This window comes from Nesoenas mayeri (assembly GCF_963082525.1).
Source record: "Nesoenas mayeri genome assembly, chromosome: 8".
In the NCBI taxonomy this organism is placed as follows: domain Eukaryota; kingdom Metazoa; phylum Chordata; class Aves; order Columbiformes; family Columbidae; genus Nesoenas; species Nesoenas mayeri.
Genome location: NC_137554.1, coordinates 13,264,301 through 13,289,126, shown reverse-complemented (window position 1 = coordinate 13,289,126; position 24,826 = coordinate 13,264,301). Strand labels below are relative to the sequence as shown.

General features: G+C 36.2%; 1 protein-coding gene across 1 annotated transcript in view; it reads left to right on the top strand.

Moving 5' to 3' along the window:
• Nucleotides 1–24,826, top strand: part of DPYD (dihydropyrimidine dehydrogenase) — a gene marked incomplete at its 5' end in the record, with an annotated part of 297,412 nt that overhangs the window by 34,991 nt on the left and 237,595 nt on the right. Inside the window, one exon of the mRNA XM_080348775.1 lies at nucleotides 8,620–8,702. Within this exon, the coding sequence (XP_080204901.1) occupies nucleotides 8,620–8,702 (83 nt within the window). The remainder of the gene's footprint in view (nucleotides 1–8,619; nucleotides 8,703–24,826) is intronic.

The window sequence follows — 24,826 nt, the reverse complement described above, 5'->3', positions numbered from 1 at the left end:
TAGACCAGCTACTGTGAACAAAAATTAACTCTATCCCAGCCAAAACCAGAACACTTGCCTAGTCAGTTCTTGTAGTTATTTGGTAAAGAAGCTTATGCAAAATCATGAGAAACAGCTTAGGCAGATTAGCTTCTGCAGAATTGGTTGGGAAAATTGTGTCCTGTTGTATGGCTTTTTTTTAGATAATGAGGCAGCTACAAAGAAGATGCAGTGCATGGTGAACCTTGAAAAAAGATGTTTTGTTGTGGCCCTTCTGAAAAATACTATTGTTGGAGAATAAAATGTGTCTTGTAAGAGATGAGAGATGGCATCTTGGGCTGAGGAAGCAAAGCTGCGACATGTACTATGCTTTTATTCCTCTACATAAGGCTGGTCTGTGTTGTTTCAGGATGGCATTTAAGCCTTTTGTTGTAACTTTAATTTTTGAAAAGCTCTTATATTTAAAAATTCTTTACCAATGCATGAAAAATAAGAGGGAACCTGTAAGCTGGTACTCTCAAATATGTGGGCTTAGTTCCTTAAATTTTTGGTCAATTGGCTTCTAAAAAAGCAGGGGCTTTTGGGTATGTGTTTTTTCTTATGCTCTTTGTTGAAGGTCAAGAACATAATCTGTTCTTTAGGAGTACAGTTCTACCTGCATTTTAAAGATTCTTGCTTTTTTTTTCTCAAGGTTATGAGCTCTGTAAATGTTAATTCTCAATATGAGTCTGGTCTTTACCTACATAGGCTCATTTTATTTAATCTCCACGAATCAGGGGAATATTTGCCTAAGCAGAGTAAAGAGTCTCAAGGGAAAAGTGAGCTAGGTTGAGGTATGGGTAGGTACTGTGAGGGGAGGAAGTACAGCATTTGGTTGTTTGTTTTTTTTTTCTTACCAATCTTTGTTTAGATATATTTTTACTGTCAGGTGAAAATAATATATTTAGAAATTCTGTGTAAAGCCTGTGTCTCTTTACTTGGACTTCAAGCCTTTAAAGAATTAAATTAAATGTAAATTTCTCCTACGCATACCAAAGATTCAGAGGATTCAACCATCCAGAAAGGGTCCCAGACAGGACCTCTAACTTCTGTGAAGGCTCTCACGTAGTGCTCAGGCTCTCCAATAGGATGAAGGCAGGACTGCAGTTGCATTAAAAAATAAAAAGTATCTGGATGAAGCTTGTTGAATTCTAAGAGAGTATGTATGTTTCCTGCTACAGAGCCCATTCCCATACAGGAAAGCAGCCTTGAAAGTGTCCCTTTTAGATGCAGAGGGACCGGTAGCTTTTTGCTGATTCCTCCCATTCATCTACTGATGAAGTTCAAAATTTGTTCTAGAAAGAGAAGGAAAAAAGTGGGAGAGGCAAAAGTTTTCCTTCCTTTATGTTCTCAACATTTTCTCTGTCTTTTAAAGCTGAGTCAAAGGGGAGGAGCGTTATAAAATGTCCTGTCTAGCGGCACCACCCGCATTCTCTGCTCCTTTGTTATTTCCAGCTGTGCCTCTGCTGTCTTGCATATCTTTTGTAGCTTTTTATTCTTTTCTTTTGAGTTCTTTGGTCTACTGTTCTTTGTGTTACATGCTTGGTCCCTTCAGAATGTCTTTTCTCATCTTCCCTGTATCACTGCTATCTGATGTGTTATCCATTGCCAAAACACGTGGTGTCTACATCTGCTCTGACAACAGCAGGTTGAATGCAAGCAAGATACCGTACACTTATGTGAACACTGAGAGGCTGTTATAAATTTGCTACTTGAAATTCGTGCATGAAACAGCATGAAAAGGAAGTTAGCAGAATACTATCTAAGATTGGAAGATCTTGGTAAAATTGCAAACTAAAGTGTTATTTGTGTTCAACAAATAGTTAGCTTTTATATAATTACCTGTCTTTAAGGATTAAGTGCATCATATTTTAAATTGGGAAAACATTAAAAAAAATCCAAAATTGTCTGCTTCCACTTCAGAATTCTCAGTTACATTGACGGGATTTCTGGTAATGAATAACAAAAATCACACTTGCAGTTTCAGAAAATATCTCATGCATTGGAGTTTCCTGGTGTCAGTCCTGTTTTAGCAATATATTCCTGTTAGTGGAGAAAAATGTGATAATTGTGTTTGAGTTTGCATGCGCACTATTTTTAGTGCTTTAAAAATCATATTCCTCTTAAAAAAAACTGAGAAAAATTAACATGGTTATGCTAATTAGGAACTGATTATAGCCACCCACAATTCTATGTCATATTTTTTCTATGGATTTTTATTTGATTACTGGCAGAGCTGGTTTTCTCTTGGAAGTCTGCTGGTTTTGATGTATTAATATCTATATTTTTCAAGGAGCCTGTCTGGCCAATATGGCTGTATCACATAATGAAAAAATTGCTATAACAAATGTTCATGTATTATGAATGACATGCTGTCAAATGTTATGTAAATACCTGAGGGCTCAATATACTTTCTGCAGATATTAGGAACATATACTTATTTTAAAAATACCAATTTTTCCTTTGTGAACAGCTGGTCAGGTATCAGTTTTAAGCTGCTTCTGCCCCTGTTTGGAATAAGAGCACCTTGAGAATTAATCACAGCAAATAGAAAGGAGGAATTTAGCAGGTAGATATTGCATAAATCATAATATCTTACAGTTAGGATTAAAGAATCCTTTTACTTGTTTAGTTTTTAAGAATGCTCTTAGATAAAATCCACTGGCAAATGCCATTGGTTTTGTTTAGTTTCTCAATATAAAGATAGTTTAAGGGGTCTTCATGTATGGAATACAGCTGTTGGCTACTGAATAACTTCAATGAATCATAGCATCAATATTAGAATAAATGCAATATTTGTAAGCCATTTTATCCTATAGCAGATGGGTGCTTAAGTCTGAGAGAGAGGATCAATGGAACCATTTAGCTTTTTGTATTGTTTCAGTGTAGAAAGAGAGTCTGTTCTAAATCAAGAAAGAAGTCTGCTAGGAATATTTACATTTCATTGGAATAAAGCACAGTGTTATATAAGTTCACATCAAAAGTACTAGCTGTGCTATTCCAAAATCATAACAATTGTGTATTAGTCTGTTTTTAATAATTTTTCTTTGGCATGTAATCCTGTTTAATTAGATTCTACTCTCTCTGTTGTTTCAAGATTCCATAAACTGGAGTCTTATATACCAGCTGCTAAAGCAGGAGTTACTGTCTAAATGATATTCACAATGAGTATTTGGAAGGTTTACAATTATACCCTTGCTAATAAATTGTGCTATTTTCCCCAACAGTTTTAAGTGCTAATCTTCAGAAGGCATTTTAAAATTAGCTAAAATTCTGTCAAGAGATTTACAAAAATTGTTAGCATGAAGATAATTATGTCACAGTCCTTGGACTCCATCTCTGATTGTGTGCATAAATCAGAAAATGTCAGCTGTGTTTTCCCTTAATAATTATCCTTGCAGCAATATATTACAGTTTAGATTACTATTATAATGTTGCTTTAGGTTTATAAAACACAAGTTAGTTATTTCTAAAGTTTTCTGCTGATGAAATAATTCACATTTCCAGAATAACAAGTGATTATTGGTGTTAATATTTTATTTATTAATAAGGAAATCAATATGGAAATGAGCATTCTACATTTTTATACAGTCCCCTGAAGAAATCAGCTTTTTGTTACAACTTTGTTAAAGGACATCAATTCTACATATGATCAACATTTTCAAAAGAGCTAGCTGATGTGGTCAGTTTTGGCAATCTGTTGTTGGAACCTATCTCCTTAAAGGTAACTAATTGAAATATCAGAGGGAGCTACTACATCCTTCAGAACTTGTACTAGGTTGTCTCATTTTAAGCACTCAGAAATCTAGGTAAAATACATTTAATATGCACATTTTAAAATTTGGCTACATAAACATTAGAAAATTAAGACACAATATGCTCTGTAGGAACCTTTTTTTGTGAATCATATAGGAGAAAACAGGAGAAAAATGAATTAGTTTTTGCATTAGCAGCAATTATAAATACAAACCAAAGAGATGAGAGCTGTTCCATCTTTCAATTGCTGTATATTACTTATGTTTAATAGAGAACATTTGACAGTAAAAATGTGAGATTTGCTTTCGCAGATGTTTGGAAAAAAACTCAGGCTTTCTAAGAAAATTCTCTAAAACCATGTGGAAGCAATGAGTTTCAAGAACTCATCAATCCTACTTACTTAAAAACTTCTTTCATGGAAGAGCAACCGTATTTTAAGTAAGGCTTTTGATTTGGCAGTGTATCAACTAGGATATCTTAGAGATCTACTCAATTTGAGTGATGTGGCTGCCTTAGAATAGGTCTTACGCTGTTGTCAGATCAAAAGATTTTATTTCTCAACTATCTCAAGACGTGTGTAAGACATTATGTGTAATACTAAGACTTTCGAAAGTCTTATGTGAAGTATTTCAGGATAGAGTTAAAGTAGCAGGAAATGGCTTAGTGTGATCCCACTCCAGTTTGACTGGATGGAAGATTTAAGGTTCATTTCAATGGAAGTGCAGTCCCTTCTATCAGTACTGTATTGCAGAATGGGCAAGTTTGAGTTATGGTCTTCTCAGAACTGTGATTTTAGGCCTGTTGTGTCAGAGCAGAGGCAGCAATGCTTTAGTGATTTAGGGAGATCCTCAGTGGTGGCACCAGGCAATAGACTGATTTGGTTTCTGAGCTACTTCTGCAAAGTTTTGCATTTGACCCAAGAGGCCAAATGACAAATTGTTTTCCAAATGGCTAAGTCAAGAAACAAGGGCTTTTCCACCTGAGACGAAAACATATGCAAGAAAGCTAAGCTGATAAATTTTTAGAGATGTGTTTCTAAAAGCATAACTTCACTTTTGCCAGGATCATAGGCTTTATTTAAAACCAGAGTGATTATTTATATTCTCCAGTTATGTGTGCTAACTTGCTATTTCAACCAGTGTCAAAGAGGAGTACTTTGGGCTCGGTAGTTGCTGGCTTTCCTCAGACTGTTATAATATGATAAAGTTTATGTCATTATATTATTAGTATTGTTACTTACCATAACTGAAAATAGAGAATTATGAGTACGTAGTCCTTGTTTCCCAAAGCCTGCAGTTTATTTTATTAACAAGAATAAAGTGCAGTGGGAAAAAAGTCATATTCTTGTGGTTATGGGAGAAAAAGCTTTTCAATTTGTTCATTAATCTTTTTCCCTCGTCTTCATATGTTCAACATTCATCTTTCTCATTTCTGATTAGATGTTCCACCAATATGCTGTGTGTGATGCCACAGATATCTGTCTACATCTCCCTTTTCAACTAGTTGTCATGTAGTTTTAGTTAATATCTTGTATGATAAGTAAGTCATTTATTGATATATAAAATCTCTTCCCCGCTCTCTTGCTTTTTAGTTCATTTAAAAACTTCAAAGTATTTATGCTAGCATCCTTTAAGAAGCAGTATTTAGACTTTTGTGGCTTTCTGACATGCAATAGTAGTTTGACTTATGATGGCCATGTCCCTGATCACATCTCTGTACTTATTTTTCCTCCTGAACCTCTCAAAGGTGATATTTAGTTTAGTATCATACAGCACTATAGATCTGCCAACAGCGATAACATATAGAGTACTATATAATTATTAAATCATTGAGTTAAAACTTCTAGACTTTATCTATACCTACAGAAAATCACTTGGCAGTAAGCCACCAGATCAATTTTTTTTTCATTGCTTGTGTTTTGATTTTTTTTTTTTTACTTTCGTTGCTGCTCAAAACAAAACCCCTGGGAATTTAATTGCTTGTTATGTGAAGTATTATGGTCCAAAACATACTGCCCTGTGCAAGATGTTTATAGATATTAATATATTTGGTAGCACAGATAATAGAATGAGCTCAACTTTTGCTACTGATTTGCTGCTTAAGAATGTAAAGCTCAGCCTGGTCAGGGTCTACCAACATTTCATCATTTCCAAGACATATTCTTCAGAGTACTCTCATGCTCACAATTTCATTCACATTGGTAGGCTTTCTTATAAATACTATCCTTTCAGCCAATCTGCAAGTGTAGCGTGTGAACTGATACTCAGACCCATGAAGAAGTGGCATCTGTACACCTGTAGCTATGCTTACTTTTGGTATTTCAGACACCCTGTTCTCATGTCTCTGAGAGGATCCAACATGCTGCTTTGGATGATTGCAGCTCTGCTTGGAAAGCAGTGGATATTATCAATATTTGCTCCCTCTCCTTTTCAGTATGTGTGCAGTAACTGGTGACATAGTACCATGAAGTCATCTTCCTTCAGGAGTTTGCATATGGCTCAGTTTTTAGTTCATTCTTTTCCTAATGGTGAAGTTATTTCCTTGCCTCCTGCTGTACCTTGGATGAGAGCAGCTGAGAAAGATATTGTCCAGAAACAATTCTCAGAAATGGTGACAGTTCATCTTCTTGCCAAATGAATTGATACCACATCTATTATTTGGATCTATAAAATTTGTTCAATTTTTTGTTCTCGATTATCTATTAATTTTCACATTAGGTTTATAGTTGAGATGAAATATTTGTGTGTGTAAGGCTATATGATCACAGCATTTTCTGTAGATGTGGACCACCTTTGCCCTTTGGCTGATTAACACAGTATGGGCTATATAGACAAAGAAGAAATACCAGCTGAACTTACTCTCAGCATTTTCCATGTGGAGAGCATCAGTTATTTTAGCCTGTATGATACAGAGAAGATTTAGTTGTGCTTGATAAAAATATTTTGTGCTTTGGATCCTCTGTCATTTCCATGTGCTTTATACCATGAGGTCAAGAGAAATGAACTGTGTTATGCTCAGATTTTCTGAACCTGCCCTGAGATGCTGATGGCACAGGATTGTCAAAATATGGGCTGTCCTCTTTTGGTGCTTGGAGCAATATTCCAGATGGTGTTTCCTTTGCTCTATTTTCCTGGGTGATAGGAGGCTTGATTTTTTCTTGCACAGCTACTTTCAGTTTAGTGTTGATGAATCACAAATGCTTTGTTAACTAATATTCTTGATTTGGGTTTCTTTTGTGCATTTTAAATGACCGACCTGCCTGTATGTGCATGGCGCTGAAGGTCAGTTTACGCTGATCTAAATAATGAAAACTTCACTGTAGAACTTCGCTATCTTGCGCAATTCCTTTGAGTTTTTGAGTTGGATTTTGCCATACAAAGGACAACTGATTGTAATATAAACAAAGAAAATAATATCAGATTAACCATGAGATAAGATTTGCTACTCATACTTAAGAAAGACATCAATCATTTTTGATATGGTAGAGAAAAGATTGAAAAAGTTCCAAATGTAGCTTTGTTTGCTTCTCCTGCTCAGAAATGTATTGTTAAAGTATTAAAAGTTTGTATTAAAAAGTCTATAATCTTATTTCAAAATAATGATATTTTAAATGTTAATTGGACAAGCTAAAATATATTGTTAGGTCATTTACAAATACATGATTATTTCCTTTCCAGTAATGCATTTGTAGCCTGAAATTGAATGTAATTATAGAAAAAAAGAATCAATGCACTAAAGAAATAACAATAGGTAACTATTGTATTTACTATAACTATCTTCAAGATGTGAACTTGAAAATTAATTCAGATATTAAAAACTGTGAAAGCATTATGACCAAATAATAGTGCATGTATTTTCTTTAAAGCTACTGCATAAAGAGCCTGACAATCCTGCCTTCAAGGTTGTTAGCAATAGTAACTGTTTTGCTTCCAACTTGTGTTTCTTTTAAACCCATATGGCAAAATTATGCCTCCCAGAGGTAAGCTTTGGTATTGGAGAAAGGTGCTGTAGAGAACAGGGGGGACTTAAAGCCTCCTGTATTGATGGAGCCTCAAGAGAATATAAAAATCCTGTGGATGATGCAGATGATCAGAGAATTATTGTTTTCTGGCATTTCACACTCACTTTGCACAGATACAAATTTCTATACTCCCCGGCATCTTCTGAATCAATTTTACTGCTGTTACGGGAGCAGAAGAGGAGGATCAGCACTGTGGAGTGATGGAACCAGTCACACATTTAATAATAACAGAATATAGTGAAGTTTATTTCATTTGCTGTCACAAAATTGCTGGCTTCATATTACTTTTAGAAATACTGATGAGCTCTAATCTGGAAAAGCCCATTAAGTGGTTGAGGTGTCTGTAAGCAATCTTTTCAGCTTCTGTTATGTTTTAAAAATTAAATTAAATATGAATTAAATGGAATTGGTTTGTTCCAACAACACGGTCTGTTTTATTGGGACAGAATATCTAACTTTTATTATAATTCTAAACTGCATATTTATGTTTCTGTTCTCATCTGTGTGTGTATAGTATCTTTGTAGCCTTGCATACTGATTAAGAAAAATTATTTTTTTTCAAAGAAGAAAAAAGTAAGAATTCCATACATTTAATTATGGAACATTTATAAGATGATTTCCATGACAACCATATAATAAGATTCATGTTTACTTTGTTTCTGAGTTCTCAATGTCTTTTTAATGACTCCTGTGTAATTAAAACAGAATGCATAATTTGAGGTTACATAAGATAAATCAGTTTTGTGTGCGTGATGCTGGATAATTTTAATACATGTACAACATACTATTTAAGAGCCTTACATGCATTTGTCCATTTGTTGCAGAACTGTGAGAAACTAGAAAATAATTTTGATGACATCAAGCATACGACTCTTAGTGAGCGAGGAGCACTTCGAGAAGCAATGAGGTAAGTCTGGGTCACCATAGCAACAGTCACAGATGTGGTAAAGAAAGAGTCATTCTTCATTATTGGGGGAACAAATGAGTTCATTGCCACCATTCAGCTCTATTCTCTAAGGTATTAATTTGTCAGTGGAGAGGCTTCCCTTGAGGCTGTACTTTGGTTTTGAAGCTGCATAAATGTTAAGCCTGACTGCACAGTAAAAAACGTAAATGTTTAATTTGTTATTTAAAATGCTTAAGGGGTGCCTTGCTTTATATTTATACTAAACTGTGAGTGAATGAAAATATTGTTCATCTAAATTCTGTAAGCGTTACAGCAATTGTACAATGCTGTTTGAACAAACCTGTGTTTGCTTTTAAATTGGATTTGATTTTTATGTGTGTAGTTCCTGGGTACTCTCTTTTATCACTAGATTCACATGATTTTGATTTTGCTAATGGAATGTTAAAGTCTGTCTGGCCCTTCATATATTGTAGGTATATATATTTTGCTTAATATCTTTATATCATTGCACTTAATGCTTATTAGGGGAGGTTAAAATTAGTCAGTACATGCATCTTCTCACACCCTTACTTGCACTGTAGAGTATCTGCGCACAGGACTCTGAAGAAACTTGCCAGCCGTAATGCCTAGAAAAGGGAATGATTACTATGCTTGAAAGGTGGTGGAATCAAATATAGATTTTCTAAAGTAACTCACTGAATAATCAGGAAGATGTTGATTATAGTATTATCTGTCAATCAGAGAATTACAGTAAACTGTATTTTTAAAGGTTTCAAAAGCTGGATAGTAAAATGTAACAATGCAAACATACTGCTTCATTTGACTTGCCTGATATCAGAGTAACTTCTTAGGCTTGCACTAGCACAGTAAAAAGTAAAACCAACCACAAAAAATATTCAGAATCTTTTTGAAAAACTAATTACACCCATTTGCTTTGATTGTGTTCATAATCCCTTTAAATTTATGGATGTGTGGGAATGACTTTATTTGCCTGACTGACTTTATGTTCATGACACTCTTGTCTCATGTACACTGCTACGAATAAGTGTTTGTAAAGGTATTCTGACTTGAAAAGCAACCTGCCTCTTTTGAAGCCTTTTCTTACTACCTCCAAATTATATTCTTTCCTTTTGAACATCTCAACTACTAGCATTGCAAATAACTGTAAAAATAACTACATTTACCTTTCTAATAGTGATTTCTTGCTTTTTGCTTGTTTTGCTTCATATGTTAAGGATTTTCTCCCTATGTGGTCTGTCATCTGCGTACGTGAATCTTTTGTGTAGAGCCAGTAAATGGAAAGTGATTTAAAATAAAAATTCGGGGAGCTTTTGACATATGAAGCTACTTTTAGCATTTTCATTGAACTGGATTTCAAGTTGCTGCTCTCTTCTAACAATGTTCCATGGGTAGTTTTGTGGTGTTTTGCAATACATGACTCAGCAGAGTTAATCTTTTAAAAACTTGGGAGCTGACAGCTCTTTGGTGATAAACATTCACTAGCAAATGGAGCTTTGTCATTTCAAAGGTCATGCTTCTGTTGCAGGAAGCGGGTAGAAGATTCTCATGATTCTATGCTGTGCATACAATAAAAAGCACTTTACTATCTCATAAATTTGTATCCTGGCTGCTTCTGCTAATGTACAAGCCATTCTAAGAAACAGTTATTGATTGTGAAGTGTGACAGATATTGTGCAGTGCTGGAATTCTCTTAATTGGAGTCAATATTATATGGTTGATTTTTTTCTTAGTTGTTTTTATGGAGGTAAAGAAAATACCTGACTTACTAAATTAAGACTGTAGCATGTTTTTATAATGTACTTGAGTAACGCATAAGGGGTGCAAAATTTTAATTTAGAGACATATATGTTTAGATGTATGTATTTTTCTAAATGTGCGTAAAAGACACTTGCTATTTTAGCCTGTACAGTTCTTTCAACTGCCGCATAGTCACCCTCATATCCATAGTGGCTGCACTTACCTGTTTGGAGCCCAAGATTATCTTTAGCATATGCAATTCAGATGGTACATTTGACAGATAGAATTTCACTTTGCTTTCCCATAACTATCCTGGACATTGGACCAAGCATGAGGGTGCTAAACACTGGCCCAGGCTGCCCAGAGGGGTGGTAGGTGCCCCATACCTGGAGACATTTAAGGCCAGGTTGCACAAGGCTCTGAGCAACCTGATCTGGATGAAGATGTCCCTGCTCATGGCAGAGGGATTGGACTAGATAACCTTTGAAAGTCCCTTCCAACTGAAACTATTCTATGGTTCTATGGGAGGATGTGGATTTGCTGGCCTCAGTATTGTGGGATTCCTGCCTATGTTTGGTAAGGGAAGCATGTGGAGAGGGTTGCACATTGCCCAAATGCACTAAAATCATGTGGGCATGAAAACAACAACAACAACAACAACAAAATCCTAGTTGGATAGCTAAGCGGATACATGTGGATCTCAGATGAGCCTTAAGTTGAGTGGGCAGTCTGCCCAAATCTCCTCTGATTTCCCAGAGTGGTATTACCAGTCTGCCAGATGAGAGATATAATGATCATTTTTCCCCAGTGCTCCTGTTTGGAACGAGACCTTCCATTTTAACTTTCTCTTTGAGAAAAATGGTCAATTTAATATGGGTTTCAGTACATTTCTGCTCTATGAATATCGCTCTGCTCTGCATAAACAAACACTAATATCCAAGAAAGATCTTGTTCTTTTTCTAGCTCTTCAGAAACTGAATGGTATTCAAGTGAAGGATTACATGAAAATAATCTTTCTTGTTTATGTATTTCGATGTATGCAAAATCAACTTTCTGAAGGGTTTTGAAATTATCATAAAGCTTATGAACTTTCTCTAGTTCTACTTTACATATTATTTTAGACCTTGAATGAAATAATGAGCTGATAGTAGTTTGCCATTACACAGTGCATAAAGAGTGCTTTTGTAAGAATTTGGTTTACTTATGATTGCACATAAAAGCATAAAGCATTCAATTCAGTTAATATTTTGCTTATTTTGTTAATGCACTCCAAATTATTTATTATTATATTTTAATGCAACTACTTTTTGAATTGGGGTTTATACATGGAGAGACTATTGCTTTACATACCTCGGATGTGTAGATGATAATTTATTTGGCTATTTTATGCAGTAACACATCAGAAAAATATCATAGATATATACCTATGATGTCAGATTGCATGAGTAAGAACATTAAGCTTGTGTTAAACAGGGCTCAATTTATTCTTAATATATAATCACTGTAAAAAATCTGGACGCTGATCTTCAATAAAGCTTCATGTAGAAATTGAAAGGAGTGTTTAGACTGGTTGGGCTGCTATGACGAGGTAAGTATTTGAGGAGGAGGAAGTAGGATAGCTAACTGTATGCTGACCCTGGTAGTCTTTTCATAAGTGGCAAAACCAGGATGTGGACTGCTGCAGCAACCATTTCTCTGGGGAAGTAGGGTAAAGTGGCCTTGTGGCCTTGAAGAGTCTTGAAAACAAACAAAGAAAAAAACCCTGAATGAACTCTCCCTCAAATGATAAAGTAACTTTTAGTAGAAGTATGGAAGAAATCTAGACCCAATTGTTAAGACCAGTTTAGAAGAATATAAGGTTTTGGTACTTAATTGGTTTAAGAAGAAGGTGAAGGACAGATTTCAGAAAGCAACAGCCATCAGCTGGCAGGAAGGAAATGTTTTTCCACTGAATCTGTTCACTCACTTTGTGTCTAGGCATCTATTGTTGTTATCAAGAGAGAGAATCACAGACTTGCTGAAGTTGAAAGTGCTGTTGGAAATGATCTAGACCAGTGGTCTCCAAACTTTTTTGATTTGTGCACCTGCAGAAAGTTTTTGAGCACACACCATTAATATGCGTATGTTAATTTCTTTATGAATTATATATATGTACCACTGTACCAATATATTATGTGCATTATAGAGCATGGACAAGAATAGAAGTTAAAAACTTATGGGATAAAGATGAAATAAACACTGCTTAATTTAAAAAGAAATGTTTTTTATTAATGGTACCAAAAATATTTTCTTCTGACATCCAAGTGGAATGCCTCATGCACACTGCACTTTGGAGAACACTAATCAGCTTTCCTGCTCAGAACAGGGTCAAGAGGAGCAGGTTACTCAGGGCTGTGTCCAGCCAAGTTTTGTCTATCTCCAGAGATGGAAACTCCACAGGCTTCTTGTTAATAAAGGAAGATTTAAACATATTTCTTTGTACTTTGAAGTGGGAAAGGAGAGAGAAAGTTTGCTTGGCTGTTTAAATCAATATAAAAGGACAACAGAGTTCATTTGGAATTTTCTTTTGCATTCACGTATTCATGTATGGTTTTGGGTAACATGAACATGGGAGTGAGGCTTCAATGTGACTTCAAGTTTGATAGAAACGGTTTCTGTTAATTATGATATTCAGTGTTGTCTTGACAACAGTATAAATCTGGGGTTAGTAATAATCAAGCTTCTTTTAATATGGTCTAGACTCTCAGATGTGTTTGACAAATAATTTCTATGTCTGGGCAAAACCCAAGAAAATTGCACCGTAAGAAGTTCCATGATTTCACATGTGTTCATTAGTTTGCAGAGTAAACAGTAGGGATTTAAAAACTTGTCAACAAAACAAGTCTGCAGCACAAACTACAAAATATCTAGTAACCAATTTGTTAGGGCTCTGTCCTGAGATGTGGCAAATACTGGTTCAGATTGTGGTTCTGAGTCAGGCAACTTGGTTTTCCCAATTTAAAAAGCCACATCATGGAGATGTACACCTACAGAAAGGCAGGCATGAAATAGAAGGAAAATGAGAACAACTAAACATGTCATGTTAAAAGTATGCCTACTTTCGTGTTTTGTTTTTAAGCTGTTCTGAGAGATGGGACCCAATCTCTGGTAAGTTGAAAAGGAAGGTGAATGAGGAGGAAAGGTAATTGCTTCTGGGTTCCGGATTTAGGTCTCAAAGATCATCAATTCAAAGAAATCCTTCATGTTCTGGGGCGGCAGAAGCCTTTGGAGGGAGTTCCAATGATCCAAAGTAGCCACTAGCCCTTGTGATTAGTGTGCTTATTTGGGACTGAGGGAGTAAGTTCAAATTTCTCTTCCACCTTCTTCTGTCTTTACATTTCTCTCCAGTGCAATGATTTGAATGCTGCTCGGGGCATGTTTTTAGGGGAAAAGCAAGTGATTGGTTTATATGTACTTAACATAAATATTTTGCTGCTTCCAAAGTGCAACAATACTATGCCTTCTTGGGTGACCAGCACATGTTCCTCTGATGTATCTCAGCAGCATCAACCAAACACCCACCAGCCCCAGAGGATATACTAATTCATATACTAATTACGTGAACCACTTTGATATATAAGCTTATTCAGTTAGACCTTTTTTTTAGACTACATTTAGTTTAGGGATATTCCTTATTGAAAAAACAAACCCAAACCAAGCCAACAACAAACAAACAAACAAAACCAACAACAACAAAACCCAAAACAAAACAAACCCAGACAAACAAAAAAACCCAAACCAAAACCAAATAACTGCAGAAATGTTCTCAGGCTAAAAACAAAATAACCCACAAAACTGTGGAGCTAAGGGAATAGACCATGCTGCCCTTTGAATTTCTTTTCTAGGTATGTATCTTGACAATTATATAAATTTACCATATTATTAATAGCATATGGAAATAAGCAGATGCTGCAGAATGCTGCATTTGGTGTTGCATAGGAATACATGAGGAATATTAGAAGCATGTGAGAAATTTAATAGTATATCCACAGTATAGACCTATGTGGCTAATAGAAATTAATTTAATTTTGACTTGAGTGCCATCTTGAAATCAGAATTTCACTGTCATCCCTCGTATACATTAAAGATCAGATTGTCAGCATCATTTGCATTGAACAAACATTGGCCATATACCTTCACTGTAAAAGACAGCCCTGTTTAAAGATAGCTATGACTGAACAAGCTGCTTAGGGGCTAGAAGCTTTCTAGTGGCATTAACGAGGTTCTGCACTCATGAAATTTTACCTTACTGTTTGTTGACTAATTAACTCCTGAGTCGGCCACTCAGGGCCTCACAGTGCCTGGGATGCATTGTGTAGATCTTGTTACAGTGGAATAATTTCTGTCCACAGGCAGACACTGTGCAGCGCTGTAACACCAAGCATGTATAGGAACCTGTGACATTAATGTGATTATTTTTTGACAGTTATTAGAACTTTCATTGTCTTTCTGTATCATTTATACGGAGAATTAAAGCACTTTATATTTCATTGTGCAATTAAAAAAGAAGGTTCTGATATATAACAGGTCCATTGTTTCAAGTCACAGCTATAACTCAGACTGAAGATCTTATGGAACTAGTGATAATGTTTATTTTCTGAACTTCAGAATGTAATTGCATTGCTTTATATATTTTTAAAGTATAAATCAAAAAAAGTTGTGCATCAATGATATTCATGACTGGCAGATGTAAAAGTTTGTTGAATTTTCTTGTAATTCCAATTTGCAATGTAGGTTCATAGTTACTTTACATCAGAAGACTGAATTATGCCTTGTAGTGTATATAAACAACACACGGATCTAGAACAAAAGCATCGTTAGCAAAATAGCAAGCAATATAGTAAAATAGCAAAATAGCAAATAGTATTTATGGGTTTGGAAGCTGCTTTACAATTACTACTTTAGTTGATATACTGAAGTGTGCTTTAGGCAAGATCTTGAATGTTTTTGGTAAAATCTTTCATTTTTTTCATGCATTTTCTTGTATGTATTACAGCGACTGAATGAAGCTTCAGGTCTGTTCTGTGTATGGTAAACACATAGTTGCTGTGTTCATATGTACCATTCCCCAAAAAATATTTCAGAGGGAAGAGGAGAAAACAAAAACCACTTTTCTGTCACTTCAAGGGAGGGGAGCCTGTTTTTGCTTTTGAACCACTTAGTTTTATGATTTAAAGAAAAGAATTGGATAAATGTCAAAATTTTGCTTTTTAGTAAACTGCAGGAGGTGTTGTCTGATGTTGATGGTGAAAGAGACTTTGAAAACCACTGTGGCAGATGGCTTACCACAAAGGCTCCAAAGATGGCATGCAGTGGGTGCGGCATCGTACCTTTAAGTGACTAATAGCCACTTGTCTGCAGACTGTTAGAGTAGAAAATTGCACCACAGAATCTTGAGTATGGGTTTTCCCTTTGTTACTTTTTAAAACGCAAGGTTTAAAAATATTTCTGATATTTTTTCTTTGCTACCATTAACAATCAGGAAAAATTCTCTGGATTGCTAGAGATGATATATACAATATGGACTACGAGGCTTATGAATACCTTAGATTCATCAGCCTACACATTTTGGAAAGGTTGTGGTTTGTTAAATAGAAATTACAAAACAAAAATCAAAGCTGAGTGCAGTAAATTTGCTTATGGTCTTGCCATGAGCCATGGCTTTCTGTAGATTATTGATATTTGATTTTATTTTCTGGGGCTTTGAATGATTTGGAACAATGGAATTGTTCTCCCTATAATTAAAGAACTATAGAGGAATGTTTAGAAATACTTACATAGGAACTGTTGCATATTTAAGAGAGATTCTGTCTCCACTGAGTTTTTTCCACTAAAGAGAGCTGTGACTGCACAGCTAAGCCTGCATGCCTCTGGCCGTGAGGCTGCAGTTGCCAAAGCAAAGCTGAGTGCCCCGTTCCTTTAATGCATCTTTCAGCCTGCACTGAGATGCAGCTGCACTGTATTCAGTGTCTGACATAACTTCTTTTGGGGTATAGAGATACAGACAAGCTTAAATGGCTTCTATGTAGAGTCATACAGTGAGTCATGGCTGACCTGTAGGTGCTTCTGTGTCATCTGCGCTGACTCAGCTGGCATCTGTGTGCATCTGGTGGGGCAGCATGTGCCCAGGCGAGGGGTGTGTGGCTGTGGCCAGTCCTACTCGTGGTGGGCAAGCACTTCTGTGCTGTCTCTAGTACAGCCAGTGCAGGCAGGATGACATGGAGGCTGCACGAACATGGATGTCCATGTTGTTCGCTCAAGCCTACAGCACTAGGTTAGAACTAGGCTGAAATAAATACTACCTGCATTTTGGGAAGGGTTATGTTGGGTTTTAATGCCAACTGTTTTGTTGTAGAGACCACTTATTCCTGGGCCAAACTGCTAATGTAGATACAGTCTTCTGGGCTGTCTTTTGCTACCAGAGATGCAGCCATTCTAGGGATAAAGTCTTCTGTGGCCAAAGTCATGAGGAGAGGCTGGTTTACACCCCAAGAAAGTTCACCCAGTGGCAGATGAAATCCCTGATTTTCCTTTTCCAATACAGGAAGCCATATAACCAGCAGACACCATACAGAATAAATATTTTGCTGTTTTTCCTAGTTGAATTAAGATGTATTTCAGTGAGTGTAAAACCATTTCCCTGTGCTCCCTGCTTCTGTGAGCAATTTTTATTCTTTCATCCTACTTGGGTACACTGGGTGAGTGAAGACTTTACCCCTACATTGGAAAGGTTTGAGTAATCTTTTGCTGGTGGCATTGCTAAACATTCTTTCTCCTGCTAGTGTAACACTGTTATAACATAGAAAATTTATTTTGTCTTAAAACTATAACTGCAAACAGACCTTTAAAATGGAACTTCTCTTAATATTTTCTCTTCTATCATACTCATTTAATTCTTGAGAATTCATTGTTTTTGTGCTGAGAGTGTGAAGCCACAAGTTGATAATGGTAACTCGATGTTTGTAATATAAAGTGTTGTTCCCGTAGTGTGGTCCAATTACACGACAATAAAGCAGGGATGTAACACAGCAATGCTGCTTTCCTATTTGTTTCAGTAAGTTTAGCACAGTGGGAAATGTGGCATTCTTCCAAGGTAATGCGTCAAGCTTACAGTTGGCTGGCAGTGCAATGGAAGTTATTCTAAGACTTTGTGTGCTGGCTAATAACTCTTGCTTAAGGTATGCAACAATTGTCTTATGAAATGTATTTGATGTCATTTCATTGCAAGGATTTTTATATCTTCATTTTGAGACATCATGGTATTCTAGAGATATTTGGACAAGCTTCTCTGTAGATGCTGTGTTTATGGTATTGTAGTTTTCGTAATCAAACATAATTTCTGTAGGGTTAGAGATCATGTACACTCGTTTTTCAAGACCCTGCTGAATCTTATGAAATCAGAAAGAACTACTCTATTAATTTGGTCAAATGATGTAAATTCTTCTTCCTCCAAAATTAATTTTTTTTTCTTTGAGGAAAAATATATGTAAAATAAGATCTAAAATGAAGAAGTATGTATACTATCAACAGGCTGTTTTGTATCTTTTTGAAGCCCACAGAGCTAGTAATGCATCAGCAGTTTGGCAGCTGAGAAAAAACAGAGATGGCAAGGCATTTTTTTGGCAGTGACTCTGCTGCTGAGACCTAAGGGTTTAGGTAGGAATCGCTTAGAATTTTTGTGGTTGGTATCATTTTTGACTAATTTTCCCATCACTTTAAAGTCATTCCCCAAGTCAGTAGACATCACTGTTATAATATGGCAGTCAACCCCCCACAACTGTCTTAAAGATACATTAATAGTCTTTACAATTTTGAACACTCCTCAGCAAAATAGCATTTAAAATAGCATGGGAGTGGCTTTATAAACTGCTCTGTAGTGTATCTCAACGTTTTGAATGTGATGAGGGATAGCCACCACTTACAGAGTATTAGCAAGTAGTTCACAATTAAGGAGTTGATCTTCAGCCTCATTAGCAGTCTTGTTACAGAGGTTACCAGTGCATGATAAAAAAAATGTTGGGTTTCCTTTTTGTAAACCACAGATAGCTCAGAGTACATCAGCTAGTTTCAAGCAGGTTATTGAATGCTGTCATAGGTAAAAATACTAGCTGTACTGCATGTGGTTTGATTCAATGATTATAAAAGTAAAAATCCCCATTTTAGGCATTTTTTTATCCCCACTACTCATTTTTCAATCACCCTTCTAAATAAAGTATTTGACACCCTTTGGTCACAGACATTTTATCTGTGGTAGTAAGTTTGGGCTTACAGTAAAACCAGTAATTGCTATGAGTGTCTAAAGCTTTCCAAAGCTCTTTCGTTACATACATAGACACACCTTTCCTGAAGCATCTCCGAATGCCTTTGGCAGCATCGATCCAGCAAATGGAAGGTTGTTTGTCACTGGCAGCATTTGTCATTCCAGGAGGCGTGTTTGTTCCGACTGATTGGAGTTGTTTCAGCACTGACACCTGAAGAGTGTATAACAGAAAATAAAGGATAGAGGAGATGCAGAGGGGTTAAAAGGCAGGCATCAGGGTTGGCCCATGCTCCTTCAGGCAGAAGTAGTGTCAGGTGTGTGGGAAAAAGATGACCATTGACTTAGCTGAGCATCGAGGCTCTGCGCTGGTCTAGCAAAGCAAAGATAACTGCAGACAGTTATTAATGGGACTGGAAAAGAGGATCAATCAGTACTGATCTCCCTTAGTAATTCCTACCAGCATCAAGAGCACCAGCCAATTGTCCATGCAGTTAATGTAGTGAGCTTGCTGACTGTGAATATGTGTTGTGTATGTTGTTTGCATTTAAGGATCCTTGTGCATCAGAATGGGCTCACACAGTATGGCGTGGAAGAAGAGTGAATGTGGGGTGCATAAGGGTATGTGTTGATTTGGCAAAGGATATAAATAGGTTGAATTCCTGGGTTGGTAGTGGCAATGATCAGAGTGCATTTCGAATGAATAATTGAGTATAGGGCGGTCAAAATTTTCCTCTCAGCAGTGACATAATGTGGTGTAGTATGTGCCAATATTTGATGAAGAAAACACATTTGGGACCGTCCAAGCTGCCATTAGGCTCCTACAGCTGCTTTCAGAGCTCTGAAAGCTCTATTTTGGATTGGAAAAAACCCCCCACATTTGAACATCACCTGTCAGGGGTTTTGGGGACAGAAGTCACAAAAGGAAGATCAGTCAGAGATAAAGATCAAAACTACAGAGCGACAAAACATGCTTGTCCCTGGATATCCTCGATCAGAGTATCTGCTCAACACCTTGGTTTGCTTTGATGGCTAGCACTGACACTGAGATGCTGCTGCCTTTTCAGTAAGAAAACTCCAGCTGAACGACTGAGACTGTGTATGTGACATGCTGTGATTTTTTTCACCTTTTTCCTTACAGGCAAACATACAGCAAGAGAACAAGGCATTACAGTATGCATTTCTAATGCTGTGTAAACAGGCCTGGATTAAAAGTGAAAGAAATATCCAAATTCTGTAAAAATTAATAGCATCTTTCTTTAATCCAGAGCCTTATACTTACTGCTGTGCCAAGCAGAATGACTGGAAAGTTTAAACTCAGTGTTTTGTTTATTGTTACCAATCAGTAATAAGTTCCCTCCTTAAATTCCATGATTTAGTGTTTTCCAGACCTTCAATTATTGTGGCACTGACTTTTCACCAGTAAATTTGTAAGCATTTCCATGCATTGTGTGGCACAGTGTCACAGTATCATCTTTTGAATATAATGTGACAGTAGTAGTATTGCAAAATAATGTTGAGTGTTCATGAGGTGAAAGGATTGTGCCTCTCAAATGAAGTGAGAATTATTTGTGAAATCATAACCCGTACTGGTTTTGCCCTCCTGAATATGTCTAAATGCTGTATATTTGCTTTTGTATTTAAAATTGCCATTTAATGGTTAACATGGGAAACGACTAGAAGAAGGAAAAAGAAATTTTCAGCATTTTTATGCTGCATTCTGGCTGCAGTTTGAACAATGGCTCAGTGGCACTAAACATCATCTGGTAGTTTACTCATTTTGTTTTACCTTTGCATTCTTGCAGTGTATGGATAATGGTCAAATAATACCATTAACACTTTTTTTCTTTTTTTTTTAAGAAGGATTTTTTTCTCATCTTCTCTGATTGCCAAGTTATTTGTATGTAGAGAGAAGATTCTTTTGTATAATCAATCTGCTGCTACCCAGTTTTACTGCCAAGCATTCCTTCTCTATGGTAGCGTAATGTTACCTAGGGAACAGCTTAAAGCTGACACATACAGTGGTGCCACAAATTAATTTCACAGTTATCAGGATATAGGGTGATAACAACAACATGAGCTACTGTGAAATTACCATTGTTCCCATTGAGTTACAGTGTAATTATTACTTTTGTGGCAACTATGCAAATAACTCATGTCACCACTGTAGGATGGGATGTGCTTTCCTTTCTCTGATTCAGTACTTTGTGCTTCAGAGACATCTTTATGTACTATAAACTAGATCTGTGTTATGAATTGAAATCTAAATATGGTTATAGCTTCATACACATACACAAAAAAAAAAAAAAAAAAAAGAGAAAAAGAGAAATGCAGGTGTTAGGAGACTAAAAACCAAAATCCCTTGCAGTCTGTCCATTATCACCTGCAATCTGACCTGCAAATCTGTGCTAATTTAACAAAAAAATCAAACTGTTATTTTTTCCATTATTGCCAGCATGAAAATGGGAATCTTCCTTTAAAAAGGGAGCTTTGGGTTAGTTTTATTAAGGGACATGTTCAGCTTTCTTTGCTGCCATTTTATGGAGGCTGTTTGGTGGAAGGGTTAGGTAGAGATGTTTGATTACTTTATATATCCTTATCGATAGATAGGAAAAAACATCTGGAGCAAAGTTCAGATACTGTTCCCAGTATATAGGATGGAATGTGTCTTTGATCCTGAAGAACGGACCCTGGTAAAAAAAAAAAAAAAGGCAGCTGCCGAGGCTTAATGGTGGCAGAAGGCAAGAAGGTCATATAATGAGGTGAAGTTGGCACAGGTGCTCCTTGTATCACTTGTTAGAACCAGAAATAAGTATGCTTTGGGGGTTGCAGGTTAGGTTATGTATTTTCAGAAAGGTAAGCTCCATCGTGTGTGTTGGTGTTTTGTTGTTATTGGTTGTGGGTGTTTGGTTATATTTGTTGTGTTTTGTTTTTGTGGGGTTTTTTCCTCTTTCCTCTACAGATGGTTTAGGTGTGCAACTTGCAGTTGTGTATGGATAGCTCAACTTAAGCTCCTTTAAAAATTCCTATTGTAGATAAGTGGCTGATGACCAGATTTTTGTAATTACTGAGAGGTCAAGAACTCTAAATGTTTAAATACTAAAGAAGAAATGAGGCATGCCATTTAGAAAAACATTATAACTACTACTGCATGGAAAGAATGAGCAAATGGAACTTGATTAAATAAGTCTGTAACCAAGTTAAAAAATCTGTATGCATATGAATACTCACTATTATCAAAATTGTGAGTGTTAGAGAAATTTCCCTGAAGGACAAAATGCTGGTGATGGGAATGTTTTCTTCCTATTTTAAAATTTAGTGAAACTTAATTGAAAAACAATCCTAATGGAATGAAGCCCTCTGATTTGTTAAATTAAATTATTAATTTATATTTCATAGTACACAAGAAAATGAAATTGGAGAAAGCATTTTCTCATTTTAGTTATAATGACTTTTCAGATATTCTCTTGCAAAAAATGTTTTTAATTACATTTGAAGGTTTTTTTTAAATGCAAAATAGTTTGCAAACAGAATCTGTTTCCCCAGTTCTTGTTACATTGCACTGACAGAAATACAGAGCAGCTTGATGAGCCTGTTTCTATGAGAAATGACTTGTGAAGGAATATATATGAACAATGTTCTGAAGGAGCTGTTTGTGTCCATGAGCATTTCTAAAAATCTGTGTATCTGTGCTGCATCACCAAGGATTTGAACTGCAGAGAGATGCTGTAAATTTGTATGAAAATACGACAACTGGACCTTTTTTTCTTGCATGAATGAGCTAAATGAATGTTGGGTTTTTTTTGAGGTTACAAAGAGATTTGTAGCAAAGCTACTGAAAGAGTAGGAATAACATCCAAATGATGATGGGAATGTAAAGCAGAGAGTCATGCTGGGTGTCAGTGTTCCAATATATATTATCCATGTTTTGCAAAATAGCAATTTTCTGATGCCATTTCTTTAGAACTAATGAAAGCCAGCTATGTAATCACAAAATTACAAAGCAGTATGCTGTCCTGCATCAAAGCACTCTGCTTTTAATTGGAAATGCATAAATTGATAAGAAAAAGTCACTTCCATGAAGCTGCCACTGATCTGTCTTTCTGAATTGCTGTACCTGAAGGAGAAGCAGTTAAACCAAGATTAAGGTGTTTTTTGGTAGATTGGTAGCTGCAAGTTTCTTTCTAGAAAAGCGATGTTCCTGATTCTTTCTTGTCTTGAATTTTGGTGTTTTTTTTGGGGTCAACAAAACCTGCTCAGGTTTTACACTGTTGAAATATACCAGTACCATAAAACCTCTGCAACTGGCAATCTAGGGAGAAGTAATGACAAGATAAATAAACCTTATGCTCTGGCTCATTTATTATCCATATAATGAAAAATGGTGGAAAAGTGTGTGGTAATTAATAGACTGGCTTCATAGAATGACTCTTGTTTATCACGTTTGTTGCTCTTTTTAGAGGTTTGCTGACAAGTGTTAGTTTGGCGCAAAAGTAATTGCGGTTTTGGACTATGAACTTTAAGTCATAATAAATAGGCTCAAACACATCTTTATTAGTCAAAATAGGAACCATTACAGTAAATACATTTTTGCTAAGTTTGTTTATTCCTGTACTGTAAAAATCCATGCCTTGGGATTCAACGAACTCTTGGAAAACATTTTCTGCATTCTGCTGGTTGTAGAAGACTTTCCCTGCAAAAAGTTGTTGAGATGCTTGAAGAAGCAGGAGTCAGTTGATGAGAGGTCGGGTGAATATGGCAGATGAGGCAAAACTTCATAGCCCAATTCCTTCAACTTTTGCAGCTTTGGTTGTGCGATATGCAGTCAGGTGTTGTTGTGGAGAACCATTGGGCCCTTTCTGTTGACCAGTGCCAGCTGCAGGCGTTGAAGTTTTCGGTGCATCTCATTGATTTGCTAGGCATCCTTATCAGATAGAATGGTGTCACTGGGATTCAGAAAGCTGTAGTGGATCAGACGGGCAGCAGACCACCAAACAGTGACTGTGACATTTCTCTGGTGCAAGTTTGGCTTTGGGAAGTGCCTTGGAGGTTCTTCTCAATCCAGACACTGAGCTGGTTGTTGCTCGTTGTCGTGTAAAATCCACTTTTCATTGCATGTCTCAATCCAGTCGAGGTTTGTTGGTTTTGCATGGAATAAGACAACACTTCAGAGACAATTTTTTTCATTTTTGGTCAGCTCCTGAGGCACCCGCTTACTGAGCTTTTTCACCTTTCCAATTTGCTTCCAATGCCAAGTGAACATAGAATGGTTGATGTTGAGTTCTTCAGCAACTTCTCATGTAGTTGCAAGAGGATCAGCTTCGATAATTACTCTCAATTGGTCGTTGTCAACTCCCACTGGCCAGCCACTACGCTCCTCATCTTCAAGGGTCTCATCTCCTTTGTGAAACTTCTGAAACCACCACTGCACTGTACGCTCATCAGCAGTTCCTGGGCCAAATGCATTATTGATGTTGCGAGTTGTCTCTGCTGCTTTATGACCTGTTTTGAACTCAAGTAAGAAGATTGCTTAAATTTGCTTTTTGTCTAACATAATTCCCATAGTCTAAAATTAATATAAAATAAATAGCAATAAGTCAGTAGCACAAAAAACATGAAGAGAGAAAAGCATGTTAAAATTATGTCTAACATAACCACACTTATTTAAGAATGTTTTTCAAAATCAAACGGCAAATTTCAACAATGCAAAAACTGCAATTCCCTTTGCACCAACCTAATAAAAGCTGTGTTGCTAATGTTCTAATTGCTTGACAAACTTTACTTATTTAAGCTCAAATTCCTGATAGGCAGTTTTCTTTTTACTATAAGATAGATTTGCTGCAGTATGACAGGGTTGCTAATTAATATGGATGTTAGGCAGATTTTGTGGGAATACTCTAAAACGTCTGATTGTTTACAAATTTTCTTCCTGTCACCCTCCACTTTTATCATTTCTAGATATTGGAGAGCTAATTCAATATTTGATGTTGCATTATTGCTCAGGTGCAATCATATTTAACCTATATACATTTCAATTGAAATAACAGCTTGCTCTTATTAAGAGTTTCTG